Raw genomic sequence first — 20432 nt, 5'->3', positions numbered from 1 at the left:
CTCAGACCTCAGATCTGAGCTGGCATGGGGTATGCTGATGTGGCATGGGCACCACACCAATGTCTGAAGTTATTCAAACTTCAGACTTCATATCAGGGATTTAAAATCCCTTATATAAATGGGAAGGGGTCGGATGAGAGATCATCGATTCTCTCATCCGCTGAATTATATATACTTGAAAAAGGAACTTCAGCAACCTAAAATCTCTAGCATAAAATGACACAACAGATAAAGCTTGACAGACTAATTGAGCATAGAAAGTATAGTCGAGGTCAAAAACCTAATTCCCTAGATCTCCTACACCAAAATCTTAACTTTCAGTAATCAACACAGAGAAAATCACAGACTAAACTATCCATTGATAAAAATGATCATTCAATAAACCATGGGGTTAAGCCCGTGTACTATGGAGAGTGCTCAATGTTAAGAACAAAATTCCTAAACAGATAAATTAAAAAGATGACAAAAGAATGGCAGTACATCACACAGTTTGGAAGCTAAAGCATGAGAAATACAACGGATAATAAAAAGGAAGTTACCTCTCCTGCAGCAATAGTGATCACATGGGGAGTGAAGCCACCCCCAGCTGAATTTGTAATCCATTCTCCTACAAAAGGAATAAAAAGAAAAATAAATGAAGCAAAGAACGAGCATCACCTGCTTTCATGGTTTCTCTTTTACATTTTGTAATTCGAACATAAGAAGGTGAAGCAAGGATTTTAGGCATGGCAACTGCCACAATTTTTTTTTCTTTAGATGCAAATTCAAACTGCTTTAATTTGTGCATGTTCATGTGATTTTTTGTATTTTCGTGCAAGCAAGCATTTGTGCTATGGACAACAAAAGAATCTGCTTGTATAAAAACTAATTAAAAAACATGAAGGATAGTAAAACATGGTACAAAACAAGAGGATGCATTCCAGGCATTGCTCTCTTAAAGCCACCCAAAATGTGGGAGAAAAAAAGATGATACTTCACAAAGAAATAAAGAGGCTATAATATCTAAATATGCTAATTTTGATGAATGCCAAAATATTATTCATCACAGTTTGAAGTGGAAAGAGAAGAAAATTTGGATTCATTGGATGGTTTTTCATACTCTATGGATACGATCATCACAAAATACATTTTTTTTGTTCAATCTAAACTACACAAGCTCTTCATCATGAACTTTTCTTCTGTATTGAATGCTTATATTGATCCCTTGTAGTTATGCTTATGTGAATACACCTATATTACTATTACTGGTTGGGTTCTTAGGCGGCGTTTGCATGTCACAGAAGGGGGGGTGCCGCGGCACCCCCTTCCGTGGAAATGCCTGCCACGGAAACCGAATCGCCCCCCACGGGAACCATTTTCGCAGAAAGTCTAGAGACAGTGTGTATTTTGGCACAACCCCCAAGGATTTTCTTGGAAAACAATAATTTTTGCTGTTTGATTCGTCAGTGGGCTCCACAGAAACACACGCCGGTCGATGAGTTTTGTTGAAAATTATACCTTAGTGGCTTAGACAATTGAGATAGAACTCTGAGGTACGCCTAAACGTGCTGTTTTTCAAGCAATTGTTGCCTCACTTAAGATAAAGTCTTCGGTGTAATAAGTATTTGTGCAATTAAGCCTTCAAGATACAATCAAGCTTTCACCTTCTCACGAGTGATTGAACCATGCCCTGCACTAGGTGAGCCTAACAACCTCGATATGAACCACCTTAAGCAACCACTTGACTAGGGTTGAATTGGGTATGGGTTTGGTTATGATTTCTAACAATAATTGGGTCAAAATCTAAACTACAACTGTATATGGGTTTGATCAACAACCAAATATGAATCCTAAATAGGGATCTAAACTATAACCCGATTTAGATCCGAGATAAAGATTCAAACTATAACGAATTTGGATCTTAGGATTGAATCTGGATTTGGAGCATAATTGGATCTGAATCAGAACTAGATCTGGGTTAAACCAGATCTGAATCTCTAATTGAATTGGGTCTAATCTAGAAGAGAGAGAAGCACCAAAATTAGAGAGAAAAAGAAAAATTCTCAATTCGAGAAAGAGAGGAGAGTAGAGCTTGACCTAGAAAGGAAAGAGCAGTGAGAGATGACAGAAATGTGAGAGGACTGGGGTTTATATAAGCTTTAGTTCAAGGTCACTCATAAAAGCCATAAAAGGCCTTTAATAGGTTAAAATAGCCAACTATAAATGGGTTATGACTGGACAAAGTAACCAGCCATAAAAGCCCAAATGGTTAGCTATGGAGAGCACTCAAATAGGGTCCAAAATAATTTTAGAAGGGTCAGAACCGACCTGAACTGAGTCAAAAGGTCAACAGTCAACAAGTCAAGGATAAGGGCCAACAATTGGACTATTTTAGACCATAAATGCTCATGCAAAACCATTGAACTTAGTCCAAATGAATTTAGATAAGATCCAAAAAGATTCAAAAAGATTTTAATGCAAAGTCAAAGTCCATTTAATGGTTGGTTAAAGGTCAAAAAAATACTTGAAGATTAAAACCTTCTCAAGTACTAAAAGAAGTCAAAGATCAAACCGAACCAAACTGAATCAGACGGGACCAGATCGAATCAAGTCGGGTCAGGTCCGAGTCTGTAATCTGCAAACCTAAACCCAAATCTAAATATAAGTTTAAATAAATAAATAATATATATATATATATATATTGTTTATAATCCAAGATCCAAGGTTTGTTCAAGCCTAAAATCTAATGCTCTTAAGAGCCATGCCCTCTAAAGCACCACCGCTCTATATAAGGACAATGAAAGTTCCTAAAACTTTCAATATGAGACTAAACTTTTTATAAGAAACTCAAAAACTCATAACTTAGGCAAATAAAAGAATTATTGTAGAAAACTTAAGTAGTTTTGAGATATAATCCCAAGAATCCCTCATATGAATCAAAACTATAAGAAGATGACTCAAGAGATTGTTCACGAATAGTTAGTGCATTGACGAAGGTGCCTTTTGGGTTTGAACCACCACGTTAGTGTTAATCTTAGTTAGTTTAGGACCTCAATAGTGTTATCTTTGAATTGAGAATCCTAATTGACTTTCTCGACATCGTAACACAGACTTTTACTTTAGGTAGTAATAATGTATCTACCAATATATAGAAACCGTACATTAAAAGTCCAGTGTTATATTTTAGTTTCATGAGTGCTCTAGAGACAAAGTCTAAGTCCCATAGAAGGCTACCCCACTTTCACATTTACATAAGTTCATCAGGATTGTAAATCTGTTTAAAATACCTCAGTCATAAGGCCTATAGATCTTATTAAGAGTTCAATTCAAATTCAACCTCCTTATACAAATTTTGAGCACTTAATATCAAGAATGAAAAAATCATTAAGTGCACAATGCAATCACTTAGAGACTTGTTTTTCTCATTGAACTATTCGACATGGTTTGACTCTTATCATGTGGTTGAGTTTTCATCAATGGTGATTGCTTTTATAGAGTTTAACCCAGAGTTACCGGAAGCGCCTAGCTAAAAGGGGAAGCGCGCTTCCCCGAAGCGCGCTTCGGAAGCGCGAAACGTCGTGCTTCCGAAGCGTGGGGGGAAGCGTCCCCCTTTTTTGGGAAGCGCGCTTCCCTTTAATGGGGGACGCGTTTCCCTTTAATGGGGGACGCGCTTCCCTTTAATGGGAAGCGCGCTTCCCATCACGCTTCCCCCTCGCTTCCCCCACGCTTCCCCCACGCTTCCCCTGTTTTTTCAATTTTTTGTATTTTTTATTTTTTATTTTTATTTTTTTCGCTTCCCCCTCGCTTCCGAGACGCTTCCTAGGTCGCTTCCGAGACGCTTCCTAGGTCGCTTCCGAGACGCTTCCCGAATCGGTCCTAAGTAGTCCCACGCTTCCCCGCTTCCTAAAATTTTGAAAGTGCCTCGCTTCCCGCTCCCGCTTCCCGTATCGCTTCCCGCTCCCGCTTCCTCAACTGGCAACCATGGTTTAACCCTGTTTTCTTTGATGTCTTAAATACAATATCTCGAGAAAGTCTCTATATCAACGGATCCACTAAATTTTGACAAAATTTCACATATTCAATTGAGATTACTCTTTATTTGACTAAACTATTTACATAATTATACTTTAGACTGATATGTCTGACAAACAAAAGATTGGCTGGTACCTATATAAGGACATTTTCCTTGACACACAAACATACCCTTAGTGCGAGAACTTAGCATCTAACAAACAAAGGATAGCATTTTCATCACGCACAAATCTATCTTTGTGCAACCATAGACTTAGGCAAGTGTATAATGTCCTTGACAATGCAATATGTTACAAAACACTCAAGTTTTTCCATAATGAATCAAGCGACATTTCTGATATGTCACGAACAGGCTGGTGCTTTGCCTATCCTGTTGGGTGTGATGTTTAGGATAAACTTACCATCTATTTACTGGTAATGAAATCTCTGTCGCTTGAGAACCATTTGCACCACCCTATTATCAAGTTATAAGAGACGAGCAATTATGTAGGATATCTATGGTGTATCCAATAATTCAGTATTATTTTATATTATCCAAGATTGCTGAAACTTTTGTAAGCACACTCAAGTAAAATTTTATGCTTATCGAACACTTTTTAGGCCTCATTTTTGTGGAATGAGAGACAAGTCACTTAAATATATAACATCTATTGAAATACATCATTATTTGCCAAATACTATAATCGTACAATGTACAAAGTGTGTCCGATAGACAACAGTGGGTATATTATTAAGTCTCACATTATTAGTGTATTAGTTTAGCTACGAATATGCTTAAAGCATACATGAAGAATGTTGGAGAGTGTATAGGATATTATTATTCTCACCTTTCCCTGTCAAGGGCATTACATGCTTGCTACTTTTACACTTTTCAAGGGCATTTTTTTATTAAGGGAATGTTATTCTTTGGTAATATACCTTGATAATGAGAGGCGAGGGAACTGGGTTTTGCCCTAATATCTCTCTCTCTCTCTCTCTCTCTCTCTCTCTCTCTCTCTCTCTCTCTCTCTCTCTCTCTCTCTTCTCTACTACCTGGTAAACTTGTTCTACTTTCCCTTTCGCATTTCTCATTTTATTGTTTTTCTTGGATTAGAATACCAGCATCCTAAAAATGTAGTTCCTACTACATTAAGATAGCATCAGAGCAAGAGTAATGCTCCAAAGTGAGGATTAAGAAGTATCGATGATCTCCTAGTTGATTTCAATGCCTCGGAATATAAAGGTAGGATTCAACATGGGTCAGTTTGCATCTGGTAGAGCACTAGTTTAGAGGATTTTAGAAGTACTTCTCGGCATTTTTGTTGAAGCCATGAGGTACCTGGGTTTTTTTCTTCCTATTTTCTTTGTTGTATACTTTCTTTTTTTGAAGACCTTAGTTGTGGAGTTTCATTTGGTTTTCTACATGCTTCAATATTGTGTAGCCCATCTGGTAGAATTTGTGAACTGAGAATGGTCTAGGATACAAGTTAAGAGGTGAATAAATCACATGGGAGTGGTTTCTGTTAGCTATTTTGTAGGTTGTAAAGTTTTATAGGATAGTCTGCTTGTGGCAGTCTTAATCTTTAAGGAGATGCTGATTGCTAATTGAAAAGGTGAGGGAGCACCCTAGAGTAAGTGTGCAGTGACCTAGGTCTGAGAAAAGGATAGTTTACATAATATATCACGTGAAATAAGTAAAAACACCACCAGGGTCAGGGAGAAGGAAGACTCTCTCCTATAGGAAACCATTCTACTATTGTTAGTATGGATGGATTTCACAAATTACCAATGTAAAGTTTAATGGAAAAAACTACATTTAACAGATCCTTTCAGTTGAGTTGGTTATACTTGCTAGAGGAAAGTGGATGTAACTCACAAGTGACGTGAAGAGATTGAATAAAAAGATTTAGGTTACTTTAATGGAGAAAAAAAAAGTTACCCCATGGCTTTTTCAGTTCATGCTTCGGAGTTTTGAAGAATGTTATCTATAATATGTATAACTAAATTGCCAAAGAAGTTTGGGAGACCAGTGTCAAGGACAATTAAAAAAAAAAAAAAAACAGCAAAGGAATATCAAATCCTTGATATGATTAGAAAGTGCATCCAAGGAAGTAGATTTATAGTGATAACTACGAAAATTACATGGTTTGTGGGATGAATTGTGGTATTTCAACTAGAAAATGAACGAAGAGACTGAAAAGAAAATGTATTTGATCTTCTGCAGGGTGTTGCCTAAGAGTATATGGTCATAAAGGTCATTGTACTTGGTTGAGAGGATTTACCTTCTCTTGAACCACCACTATAAGAAAAACACGTCATTACTTATGATATTTATTGTTGATTATATATGATTTATAGTCAACAATAATATAAATGACGATAAATATCGTCGCCAAATGCATCAGCCTTTTACCGTTGTTTATATTATTATTTTCAACGATAATTATATATCAGCATTTTTATAGAAAATAAATTCAACGATGGATATAGTAGGTATTAAATGGCCAGCTCTAGGATGTCGTTGATAATATTACCATTAAAGCAACGATAAATATGTTGGTTATAGTAATTAAATTCAATGATAATTATCGTCGACTCTATTTAACATCAACAACGATAATTTTTGTTGGTTATATATTGAAAAATCATATATGTTCAAATAGCCGACGATAAATATCATCGGCTATGTTAGTTTAAACCGACGATAAGTATCATTGGCGATATTATTTTTAAGCCGATGATAAATATCATTGATTATATATTAAAGTCGACGAAAATTATCGTCGATTATATATTGAAAAATCATATATGTTCAAATAGCCAAAGATAAATATTGTTGGTTATATTAAAAAAACCAATGATATATATCAATGACATTGGCTAAATTATATGTATATATATATATATATATGAGCTCACTAGTTTGGAGCTCAAATATGAATTTTAGATTCGCCCACCTATTAAAGACAAGGAAATAGAATAAACATAATCACAAACCATCTTTCACGTCTTCCTATTCATATTACCGACATGATAAGAGCGATGTTATTATATCCTCGACTATAGATAATTTTACTACGACATTGTATATCATCATGATTAATTTATTATTGACGATGATAATTTACCATATCGATGGGTAATGACATGTTTTCTTGTAGTGCACCTATATACTTCTGTTTAGAGAGAAAGATATGAAGATACTTGAAAAGAGAGTAAGTATTGAAAGTTTGGTCTCATTGGTGGATAAAGTGAACGTAGGGTACTTTTTGAGTGAGAAAAAGGTAGAGGCTCATGTACATGTGGGCATGGCCCTACAATAAGTGATGATAAAGGCAAACTAAAGTACTTGCAATGCTAAGATATAATTGGAAAACCTACTTGAAAAAGAGAGTGATGATAAAGGCAAACTAAAGTAACTTGCAATGCTAAGATATAATTGGAAAACCCACTTGAAAAAGAGAGTGATGATAAAGGCAAACTAAAGTAACTTGCAATGCTAAGATATATATAATTGGAAAACCCACTTGAAAAAGAGAGCATTTCACACCTCAAGCTCAAAGATCCACCACCAAAAGGCAATGAGATTGAGGTGGATGTCTTCAATAGCTAGGTAAAGAAGAAGATAGAAGAGCTCGAAATGAAAATTTGAGAGAAGCCTTGGCCCACATTTTTCAATGTCCACTCTTGCGCATGCCTCTCACTCTAACCAAGGTAACCATGTCTCATCTAATGTTTCATCCAAAGTTGGATAATTAAGAGCCGTATATTATATGGTAGAGAGGAAATTAAGATGTAGTCACAAAATAAGTATCTTCCCATATCAATGATCCAATCAAACTAGCTGATGGCCCAAGAACTCACATGCTTGATAGGGGGAGTACAAAAACCTCTTCATTTACCGTGAACATTACTCTTCATGTTCCAAGCTTCTTACTGAATTTACTTTTATTCTATGCCACATAGTTATGGGTGCAGCAACAGGTTCACCTACCGTTATGGATGGCAATTTCAAAAAATATGAGTATATATATAGAGTGATTGGTAGCTGCTGCTTACACATTTAGGTGCTAAATGGGGTTTTCAGTCCTTTTTTATTTTATTTATAAAATCTGACGATACAGATGTGATCTATGTACTTGATTTTATAGGGATCAGCTCTAAACTGTTGAATTCTGACACATGGGTGGGTTTTTATAATGTTCAAAAAATCAACGGTCTAAAATCTTTGTAAATTTTTTAGGCACTGAATATCATTTTTTTCATCAAAAACACATGATTCAGGTGTGGATTCCTCCATGCCCAACACAATTATGGGGTCAGAACTGCTAAAAAAATACTGCAGAAAAACCCATTTAACACGTATCATTTAGCACCTAACGTGTGAGCAGCTATCGATTTCTCTATATATATGTGTATAGTGGTGTCAATGGGTCAGGTTTGGTTCAAACTCAGGTGGAACCAGGCCTGGCTCCAATTTTCAGGTATGGTATCGGATCTGGACTTGGGTCTAATTGGATCCACCATAAGAAAAACCATACCTAGACCCGATAAGAACTACATGAACCAGACCCTGCCATACCTGATAAAATTATATTTTTTATCATTTTACATTGAAAAATTGCAGGTCTTAATTGAAACTTAGGTCTAGCACGGGTCTGGTATAAAATTTCACAAACTATATCCGACTCCATTCGGGTTCGGATTCGAGTCTTAATCAGGTCTTTTTATTTATCACCACAAACCCTATAGGGTTTGATACGGGTCATGTCCGGGTAAACCCGACCTATCGACACCCCTATGTATGTGTAGGGCTGGGCATCGGGCCGGGCCAAACGGCCTGTCCCAGACCCATTTATAGCTTGACCCATAGGGTTTTAAGTGTCGCCTAGTTCGGAGATGGCCCGACCCATTTATTAATGGGTTGGGTTTTGGAACGGTTCTTAACGGGCTTAGGTTTGAAGAGCAGCCTATGACCCGGCCCATTGGACCAATTGGCCAATGTTCAGCAGGTCGGTCCAGCCAGACCCAGACTCATTTGTAGGTATTTTGGAATGAAGTTCTTAAATTAATTCTTATAATACCAAAAAACAATGAATTAAATGAAAGATTAATGCACCCATCTAATTATCTTTCTATGTTTTATATAATGAATATAATTAATTAGGTAAATAATAATAGTTACCAAATTACTGTGCAACCAGCTATTAAAAAATTTATTTAAGTAGCTCAGGCCTATCGGGTCGGCCAGGTAGCCCATGGGTTAACTAGGGCCTGGCCCACGTATATAATAGGCCGGGTTTCAGATCGGCAGGGCCTAAATTCTTGACCCAAATCCGGCCCATTGGGGGGGCGGGTCGGTTTGTCCCACCGGGCTGCCTGACCCATTGCCCACCCCTATATGTGTGTGATCATCCAACCAAAGGAAGGTGCATACCGCCCAAAGTGCATTTAAAAATCATATTGAAAAGCATTTTTTGGCAAATCTGATGAGATCTTCATGATAAAAAACCTAAGAACTAACTCTTATTGTGAACACTTGTTATACATAGATCTAGAAAACTTTAAAGATTTTGAACGGATGATTTTAAGCGCATTATAAAATCCTACGTACGCATTGATAAAATTTGCTACAAGAGCTGGTTCGTAGGTTCTTGGCCGAGATCACATCCATAAGGTCATATTTGCTAAAAAATACTTTCAAATTATATATATATATATATATATATATGGTAACTAAAATATGTAAACCAAACAAATAGGTAAACTGATATGAACCAAATTTTTCATAGGTTTTTTTATTTTTTATTTTTAATTTTACTGTACAGATGCGATTTAGATGCATGGTTTTATAGAAATACTATGTATTCTTTTAAGGCCTGAAAATCAATGGCTCAAAATTTTCATAAATATATAAGTATGAAAAACCATATTTCTTGATTCAATTATGATGACCCAATAGTCGATTCCAAGCAAATGGACCACGCCGAATGTATCGGCAGGGTTAAATTTACAAAAAAACCTATGAAAATCTCAATTCATATCAGTTTACATATTTTGTTAGTTTACATATTTCAGTTTTCCAATATATATATATATATATATATATATATATATAAGTATAAGTGGTAGCTGCCTACAATATTTCTACGTTACTGCCAGCCTGCTACAAGTGAACACGTGTTTTTAGGTTGTTTATGCAAATCTCACCCAGCATATGTGTTCGGACAATAAATGGTGCACCCCCCATCCTTCCCTTTAGCAAATCGAACCATATGAACGTGATTTCTATGGTTGAAAATATATGAATAGGCTATTGAAACAAACTTGTTTGACGTGTAGATAGGGTTTTACAAGCATCCAAATATTAACAGTTTTGAAACTTGTGAAATTCTGTTATAAAATCTTACCTGCACATAAAAAAAAAACTTTGATCCATGAGTCTAATCACATGTTTTCATCCATAAAGATTAAATTTGCCAAAAAACATCTCTCTCTCTCTCTCTCTCTCTCTCTCTCTCTATATATATATATATATATATATATATATATATATATATATATATATATATATAAGGAAGGACCATCCAACCAAAGAAAGGTAGGAAGCGTCTGAACCACTTTCGAAACTTGATTTTAAAAGCAGTTTTGGCAAGTATAACCATATGGATGCGATCTCCATGATAAAAAAACCTTAAAAGTGGTTTGGACGGTTTGTACCTTTGGTTGGATGGACCCCCTTCCAACCTAAATATAAATGTGAATGTACATTTGCTACAATCGATTGTACCTATAATCAAGTTGGAATCTCATGATGTGAGTTGTTTTTATACAATCTAACCTCATAGATATGTTGTGCATACTCGATTTGCTAAGTTATGTGACTTTGCTAAGTTCTTTTGAATTTGTAGCTTGAAAAAACCACACCTGACACGAAAACCTGGTCGATCTGGTTCAACCTGCCATACCTACGATAGTCATGTCAACGACGTAAAATTTTGAGGCTAGGACCCTTACCCCTAGGGCATATGCTACACATTGGCTTGCGTAGAGGGGTGATGCCCATGAGAATCGAACATTTTCTGCGCGTCTCACTTTGTTAAGTTGATTGTATTTATAATCAATTATAATATATATATATATATATATATATATATATATATATATATATATATATGAGAGAAGTGAATGGTCCACCCACTAAATGGTCTACCCAATGTCTTATTCAAAATTGTATGTTAGATATGCTTTTTGACAAATCTAACAATATCGATGTGATCTCTATGGTTGAAAACATATGAATGAAATCTTTGATCAAACTTTTTGATGTGTAAATAGGAGAATCCAAAAATTGGTGATTCTGAAAATTTTAAAATTTTCTATGTTATAAAATCTTACCTACACATAAAAAAAATTTGATTCAAGAGTATAATCATATGCTTTCAATCATGGAGATGATATTTATATGACCAAATTTGCCAAAAAACATACCTAACACACCAATTTGAAGGAGAGGATAGAGGTTGGACCATTTTCTTCTCTCTCTCTCTCTCTCTCTCTCTCTCTCTCTATATATATATATATATATATATATATATATATAGGGTGTATCATCAAACACATAAAATAGGTTTGTTGATTTTCAAACGAATTTTGGTTGGTGATTGCGCAAGATCAACGATGAAAATGTCCTTTTTTGTAAGTATAGCTAAAGCTCAAAATCTCATTAATAGTGTCATCCAATGATATGCAATATATATATATATATATATATATATATATATATATATATATATACAATTGGCTACTAATGAAGGTAAGGAACAAATGAGTAGAAATCATGATTTTCTTCAAAAAATTCTAATTTTTGGTAGATCAAATGTTACATATGTGATCTACATGGTTTGTTTAGTAAAAAAATTATTTTGAATCATGTGATTATGACAAGTAATTAGGTTTTAAAGGGGTTCAAAAATCAATGGCACACAATGTACTAAAATTGCATAACTTAAAATATCACTTTTTTATATTAGAAAAGCATGATCAAAGGCTTGATCTTTAGCAAACAAACGATGAACACATCTATGTGGTTAGATTAAGTCGATTCAACTTGTACTTATGATTTCTAGATCATTAGTTTCCTACATTCATTAGTAGCTAATATTTACCCATATATATGTATATATAGAGCTTAGCATCCAAATCAAAATTTGTCAAATGACTTTGAACATGCATCACACATTGATGTTGCACAAAAAGAGGGCTTTAGATCGCCGCTATAGGACCTTTTTTTTCACATGCCACTATTGATCACACGTGTGTTCAAGTTTTGCTTGAACGAGAAGGGTGTTTTACATTTACCCTTCTCTCTCTCTATATATATATATTGTTAGAAAATATGTTCTTGATCTACAGGTCCAACCCACATTGGGTGACGTGGAAGCATGGTTGGAGAGTTCAAGAGTGATAAGGAGGCACATACGGTTGAAGTGTCCAAAAGTATCAAGGCATCCAAAGAGTAAGAGAATCCAAGATTTGGAAGAGTCCAGTGTATCAAGAATCAAGACTCTCCAAATTGTAATATGTTTCCTAAAGTAACAAGAGACCCATCAATTAAATTGTTGAATGGGTCTCTACTTTCCTCATGTACAATATAAATACACCTTAAGGGAAATACCTATACACGATTTTCTGAATGTAGGTGAACTATTCGCAAGTCTTTTGACCAAACCACCTTAAACAGAGTGTTTTCATTATCTTATATATTAAACTACTATTAAACTACTTTGTATTTAACATTAGATGAATTCATTTTTATTAAAATAAATAAAATACCCTTAAAACAATGATATTTTTAAAATGCATGATTATTTTTCTAGGCATTATAGGCCTTTTGAACTTAAGATCCAAAAGAGTAACTTTACAAAGCTATCAAAGTTACATTTTTTACCTAAAAAATAACATTGTATTTTCAAAAGTATCATTATTTTAAAGTATTTAAGTCATATCAGTTGAATCCATCTAATGCTAAATACAATTAGTTTAATGATACGTATATATAGTTCAAGTTAAAAAAAAACCTTTTAGCTACGTTTTTTAAATGCTGCTAAAAGTCTGGGCAAAAAATACACTTTTAGCAGTGCTTCAAAAGCATCGTTAAAAAAGTGATTTGCACTTGTGCTAAAAGACCTTTAGTGGCGCTTAAGGTCTGGGCAAAAAAATAGTCTTTAGCAATGTGGCTAAAGGTCATTTTTTTAATGTGAACGCACACTAAGCATTGTGGGCGATGGACACTAAGCACGCATCCATACTGTTAGGTACCAACCCATTTCACTATCATATATGAAATATGTTAAATGAAACATGCTAAATGGGTTTTTCTGCTCTTTTGGTGGGTTTTTTTTAACGGTGTCGATTCCATAAATGTGTTGGGCATGGTTGATTTAAGAAAAATCCATACCCGGATCATGTGTTTTTTATGAAAAAAATAATATTTGGAGCCTAGTTGATTTTTTGAATTTTGAACGTTATGAAAACTCACCCATGTATAGGAATCAACACTTCAAAAGTTGATCCCTGTAAAATCAACTACATAGATTACATCTGTTTTGGTCAGAATTTAAAAATAAAACAAAAAACACTTGAAAAACTCATATAGCACGTACCCATTACTCTCTCTCTCTCTCTCTCTCTCTATATATATATATATATATGATGTTAGTCTACTTTTAATAAATATAAAAAGACTAAAACTTTTAATATTAATTTAATATTATTTTGACCAAAACATAATTATTTTTTGGCCGATTCAAAATTATTCACTCGAGTATTGGTATCAACACCACCGCGATGGTTGGGGGTGGTTGTGAAGGTGCTGAGATGAAGGCACCAGATCAAACTCTAATGGCACAAGGGTATGTCCGTATCTTTGCAGGGTCGTCGTGGGGCCCTACATGGGATTTTCCTCTTCTCATCAAAAAGAGTATCGGTATTGACCGATTCACTTGAATCGTTGGCCACACGATACAGTGATGTGCATCCTTTCATTGATCGTATTGTGCCATCCTTTCAAGTTGCAGGCATCACTGCTGCTCTACGGTCACACCGCCCAACAACTTCAGTATTGGGTCTACAATATTACAACAGCTAGCCTACGCTTGAATCCACACCAAACAGGAAAACATAATAATCAAAACCTAAAAAGAGGCAGATAACCTTCTTCACTACACTTACTGAAATTGCCAATGTTGTAAATTTGAATGTCATCATTTATTATGACTTGGCTTAGTTCCTCTCCTCTCTCATCTGTAAAGACAGAAAGTATCGAGAAGTGGACCAGGGGAAAATGGGCCCCGCCCCCACGTTGTCCTGTTTGGACCGGGGATAAAGGTTAAAATCCATCCCCGTGCAGGAATGAAAGCGAGAATAGACTTACACTTTCTCCTGCCCCGCCCCGATTCCTGCTTTGCCCCGCCCCATCCCATCCCCAACCCCAATCCTTCCCAGGGATGACAATAGACCGAAAAAAAACAGGCCCCACCCTACCTCGCCCCCGTTTGGACCGAGGATGGAGGACACGAATCGGAGATGGATGAGGGGTAGAGGTTAAAATTCATCCCCGTGCAAAAATAAAAGTTCGGATTTTAAAACGGGGCAAGGGTGTAGACCTTGTCCTCTGCCCCCGTCCCCGTCCACTGCCATCCCTACGAGTGTTTGGTAAGTGTACACCCACTCTTGGCTCTTTTCCAAAGACCAAGAGTAGGCAAGACAAGAGGCCAACATCGGGACAACTTCCTACTTTCTCTTGGCCCTGTCGCCCTCAGATCTGAACCTTAACACAAAAGTAACTAAACCGTACTGCAAGAGATCCTGGTCGCCTTACAAAACGATGCAACTCTGACAAGCCCCATCTGCTGAGTAGGGATGGCAGTGGGGTGGGGCGGGGGACAAGGTCTCCAGCCCCGCCCCGCCCCGCCCCGCCTCAAAATTTTATCCTCCATCCCCGGCCGGGAATGGATTTTATCCTCCATCTCCGCCTTCATCTCTGTTTCATGTCCTCCATCCCCGGTTCAAACGGGGATGAGGTGGGGCGGGGATATTGCGGGGAAAAGTGGTCGGGGCGGGAAAAAGTGCACGTCCATCCCCGCCTCCACCCCCTGACGGGGATGGATTTTAACCTTCCTCCCCGCCTCCATCCCCATTTCATACCCTTCATCCCCGGTCCAAACGGGGCAAGGCGGGGCGGAGCCCCGCTTTCCCCCGGTCCACTGCCATCCCTGATGCTGAGTCTGTCAATTCTACGTAGACTGACGCCCATGAGATTTGAACTTAGACTGCCCGTTTAACAGTCTAGGCCCCAATCCCACTACGCCAAACTCCCTTTAGTCAAGGGAAAGAGAATTCCTCGATAGGGTTTCGCAAGAAAACCTATAGAATCTAGAGAGAGAGAGAATTCCTCGATAGGGTTTCGCAAGAAAAAACTAAGAGAGAGATGTGTTACCCAAAGCTGCCAGGCGCTGTTTGTTGCCTGAGCCACGTGGCCGCCCTCTACCCCGTTTAGGTGAGAAGGGTGCTGGCGGCGACGAGGCCGAGATGGGAGTCAACGCCAGTGCCATGCCCCCGTCCCGATCGTACTTCCTGGGCCTCCCACGCTGCTTGCCGAAGGTCGTCGTTGCAAAGTTCATCATCCCAGTGCCAGCACCATCGCCGGTGGAGTTCTCGCTCTTCGCCGCCGCTGCAGATGCGCTATAAACCCCTCCGCTTCCATTCACGACCGGTGCCGCCGCCCCATGGCTCCCGGTGGGATCCGGCGTACCAGGGCTCATCCCTTCTCTCCCTTCCATGAATAGAAATTCTCCCACACACAGAGAGAGAGAGCAAAGCGAAGAGAATGGGCGTAGGAGAAAGAATCAAGAAGAGGAAGATGAGGGATATTAGATGTGTCAGAGAAGCCGGATCGCTCTCAGATTGAAACCCTTCTAGACCAATACGATCTCCACCGGCACGAAGTGGAAGTCTCTCGGAGAAACAGCCATTATTAGCAGAGGCGTGGCGTTCTCGGTACGGAGAGAGAGAACAGGAAAGCCGGGGAGGGTCGTGGTGTCTGCGACCGAGTTTTCAGACGCCTGGATACCGCCTGAGGGAGGAAAATATCGTGAAATTAGGGATTATTTTAATCGGGAGAGCACCAAAACCCCAAAAATACGTTTCTGAAATAAAAAATTTCATGCCCGACACATAAATTAAATTAAAAATTAACGAGATCAAATTGAACTAAAGATAGAGATTAAAAAAAGAAAATAATAAATAAATGAAAAAAGAAAAAGAGGGAAGAAGGAGACCTTTTTTTTTTTTTCAGGCTAAAGCTGACCTTTTTTTTTTTTTTTTCAGGCTAAAGCTGACAGGCTAACGTTGAAGCCTCGGAGCCTCGGGCTAGGCAATTCTTTTTTCCTTTTTTTTTTACTGTTCGCTATTTTTTCTTTGTTTAATTTTTGTCCCTCGGAATTTCCCCATTTTTTAAAGGTTTTAATTCTGTAATTTTCAGCCCGCCCCTCGTTATTTCTGATCTTCTCGCGGCGTGGGATGAACATCACCGACGTCCCCCCAACAAGCTCTCAGTGTGTGGGCCCCACGCGTGTCCTGACGCCACCGCAAATGCAAGACGCGCTGATGCCAAATAGCTGTCCACCACTGTTGCTGAGGACGGGACAAACCTGAACGTTAGATTTGTTTTTTAGGGCACTTGAACAGGGCAGGACAGGAAGTCCTGTTCTGTACATGAACAGTACAGAACAAGCTACGCTGTTCTATCCATGCGCACGGATGGGCATTCACACTATTTCGTGGACTTCAGAATACAAACTAGCTTCAGGCCATGTTTGCAATCTGGTAGCTGGGACGGAAACAGCTACCAAATTCCAAACGGGACTACAAAGGTAGTTTGACCAAGATTTTACCTCCGGAACACCAAATGCATAAACGCCCATCTCAGCTACCAGATTCCAAACAAGCCCTCAATATCATCGGCAAGGGTTATGATTGTTTCTAGGGGTATTCCTGAACCCGACTTGGACCAAACCGGGTTTAGGTATGGTGATAAATAAGAAGACCTGATTAAGACCCGGGTCGAAACTCTGATTAATACATGGATCTGAAAATAGTTTGTGAAATTTTATACTAAATCAGGGCTGGACCTGAGTTAAGACTCACAATTTTTCAATGTAAAAATGATAAAAAATATTATTTTATCGGGTATGGTTCGAGTCTGGTTCATGTAGTTCTTATCAGGTCTGTGTATGGTTTTTCTTATAGCCAACCCCATTAAACCCAAGTCTGAACTCACCATACCCAAAAATTGAGTCTAAGTCTAGTTCCGCCTGGATCCCAACCAAACCTGACCGATTCACATCCCGTCTGAGAGGGAAAGTGCTTTGCTGATGAGATCATGTGATATGTCAAAACACAAAAAAAATTTGTGTTTTTGGAATTGTAACAGTAAGCTTTATCTTTTATAATAATGACATCGGCTTTTATACTGTTTTTTACTTATTGTAAAGTGATAAAAAATTATAAGACGGTGATGATTTCACGACAAAAAAAATTGTGTTTTGATGATCCGACCTCGTCCTAGTTAGGGATGGCAGTGGACCGGGGGAAAGCGGGCCCCCGCCCTGCCTCGCCCCGTTTGGACCGGGGATGAAAGATATGAAACTGGGATGGAGGCGGTGAAGAAGGTTAAAATCCATCCCCGGGGATTGAGGCAGGGATGGACTTACACTTTTCCCTGCCTAGCCCCGCCCCGCCCCGCCCCATCCTCAGTCCTTCTAAAGGATGGCAATAGACTACAGGGAAACGGGGGCCTGCCCACCTCATCCCCGTTTGAACCTGGAATGGAGGACATGAAACGGGGATGAAGGCGGGGGTGGAGGTTAAAATCCATCACCGTGACGGAGGTTCTAATCTTGAGACTGGGTGGGGGTGGAGACCCTGTCCCCCGCCCCGGTCCATTGCCATCCCTAGTCCTAGTGGGCTTTGAAGAAGTAACTGGACTGGTTACCAACGGGGGCTCCGCTTGTTTGGTAGGAGCAGTTAGTGCACCCACGTTCGAACCCAAGTGGTATGATGGTATAACTAGCGGGGGTCTGCCTTAGGGGTGTCAATTGGTTGGGTTTGGTTTGGACTCAGGTGAAACCCGACTTGGATCAGATTTTCGGATATGATATCGGGTCTAAACGAGGGTTTAATCGGGTTTATTATACGTCAAACCATACCCGGACTTAATAAGAACTACATAAACCAAACCCGATAAAATAATATTTTTTAATCATTTTTACATTGAAAAATTGTGTCTTAATCGAAACTCGGGTAGGGCCTGGGTCTGGTATGAAATTTCACAAACTATATTAAGTCGGGTATTAATGGGGTTTTCTTATTTGTCACCATACCCTAACCATATAGGGTTTGGTCCTGGTAAACCAGGCCCGTTGAAACCCTAGTCTGCCTAACCCCAGCTTTTTAGTAGAAAACAAAAAGTAACTGTATTGGTTAATCATAAATAATTTCTTTTTTTTTTTGAAAAGTGATGCGTTTTCACTTATGAAGGTGGCGGTCACCTTGAAATACCTACAAATGCCCACAACAAAACTTTTTGAAATGACCACCGTCCAATAAACATATCAATCACAACAACAAAAAACATAAAAAAAACTATATTAAAGCCCTAAAATTAGTCCAAATCTAAGCCAAATAGAGTCAGCTACAGTAACATTCAACCAATATACATATCAATCACAACAAAGAAACCCTAAAAATTAAAGAAAAAGAGAACATCAATCATGCAAAAGTTATTTGGGCTAGACTTCTTAAACTCACAAGGAAAGGGAAAGAACAAATTTATTCGCTTATTACCACAACAAAATCTACATTTAGGAAAAAAAACACTCCTAAAAGATGATGATTATTCTTAGAAGTAGATAGGCATGGTCAGCCTCTGTTGCTAAGCTTGGTGGCTTAGCTCTTGTTTAGATCTTACAAAATTCATTAGAAATTGTAAAATAGCACGGCAAGCTAAATATAAACAGCAGGTGTTCGGCTTGGCCCAGTTCAGTTCAACTTGAATAAGCTCGTTAAAAAGTAATGAAATATATTTTACATCATAGCATATAGAGTAATATACTATAGAGCAAAATGATTGAAGTATTTGGGTTTCAAGCAAAAGGTTTGGAGATAAAATCATGTTGCTTGTAACAACCTCAAAAACCATCTCAAATTTTTTTAAAGTTTGTTTTTGAAGAGAATGATGTAAGGCCTTATCAATGATAATGCTCCAACCATACTAAGCACTATATGCAAACACAAGCATATATTAACCCATTATAACTAAATTCGAGAATGAGCCAACCAAGGACAATAACCCTTCTTACAAAAAATAAAAAATCATGTAAGAATAAAAATGCATCCCAAGAATCTGAGGCACATCATAGATTTGAAACCACATTTCACCATAAAACCAACCATTCATTTCAAATCATTAATAAAAATAAATGGTATAAACCATTAATAAAAATATAATAATTTCAAATCAAGCCCACAATTCTTTCATTCTACCCAAATACTGAAAAAAAAAATCACAATCCATAGAAATCGTTCTCTACAGCACTAGTCTTGCCATCATGCCACTCAACTAAGTTTGAGTTCCACTACTTGAGAGTTGCGAAATAATGGGTGAGAACCACAGTTCTCATATGAAATTATTACATAATACAACAATATAACATAAATCATAAATCAAACAATATCAATCTTAAAAAATGTTAAAGCACATAAAATAATTCAGATATATACAATTCAGATATGCTTGCCAACACTTGCAATGCATAAACCTATGCATAATGCATAAGGTAGCTTTTATCTCTCTTATGGCCACTTACTTTTGAATGCATGAACATGTTACTTGCGATTAGTTTAAGATTTATCCTGACCTATCTGTGGGTATTGTTCATAGGCAAAAATCGAAGTTCAATGTAGTATCACGGTATACTTTTCACACACACAATTGTATTTAATTAACCTGGTATGCACATATTTCTCTAGGCGATATCGAGAATCTTTTTACCTTAGAAGGCCATTACATGGTGTCATCGAGCATCCTTACCGTGGCCATTACTTGGTATACCAATAACGCTAACAATTGAAGCACAACTACACCATTCTTGGGTTTCAATGATAGAAAAGATCCTCTACTACCATAACTGAGGACACGAGCCTCAATATCGGGCTCTCGAAGAAAATCACACCATAGAATTTAGTACTACCCTGTCCTATGGGACAGCCATCCAAGGATCTCACCTTCTTGGAGGGCAATCAAGGAGAAACTTATTAGCATACTTTTTGTGTATCATTTTACATGTTAAATTTTTATACGTTCTTTTTACATAGAACAG

General features: G+C 37.7%; 1 protein-coding gene across 1 annotated transcript in view; it reads right to left on the bottom strand.

Moving 5' to 3' along the window:
- The window catches only part of LOC149828420 (AT-hook motif nuclear-localized protein 1-like), a 31802-nt gene extending 15690 nt beyond the window's left edge, over positions 1–16112 (bottom strand). Inside the window, exons 1-2 of the mRNA XM_090016840.1 lie at positions 15491–16112; positions 540–607 (exon numbers count right to left, since the gene is read on the bottom strand). Of these exons, the coding sequence (XP_089872966.1) occupies positions 540–607; positions 15491–15833 (411 nt within the window). The 5' untranslated portion in view covers positions 15834–16112. The remainder of the gene's footprint in view (positions 1–539; positions 608–15490) is intronic.
- Positions 16113–20432: the final 4320 nt, after the last annotated feature.

Source organism: Nuphar pumila, chromosome 9, assembly GCF_984573655.1.
Source record: "Nuphar pumila chromosome 9, dmNupPumi1.hap1.1, whole genome shotgun sequence".
In the NCBI taxonomy this organism is placed as follows: Eukaryota; Viridiplantae; Streptophyta; class Magnoliopsida; order Nymphaeales; family Nymphaeaceae; genus Nuphar; species Nuphar pumila.
This window is presented reverse-complemented; position numbering and strand designations above follow the sequence as displayed.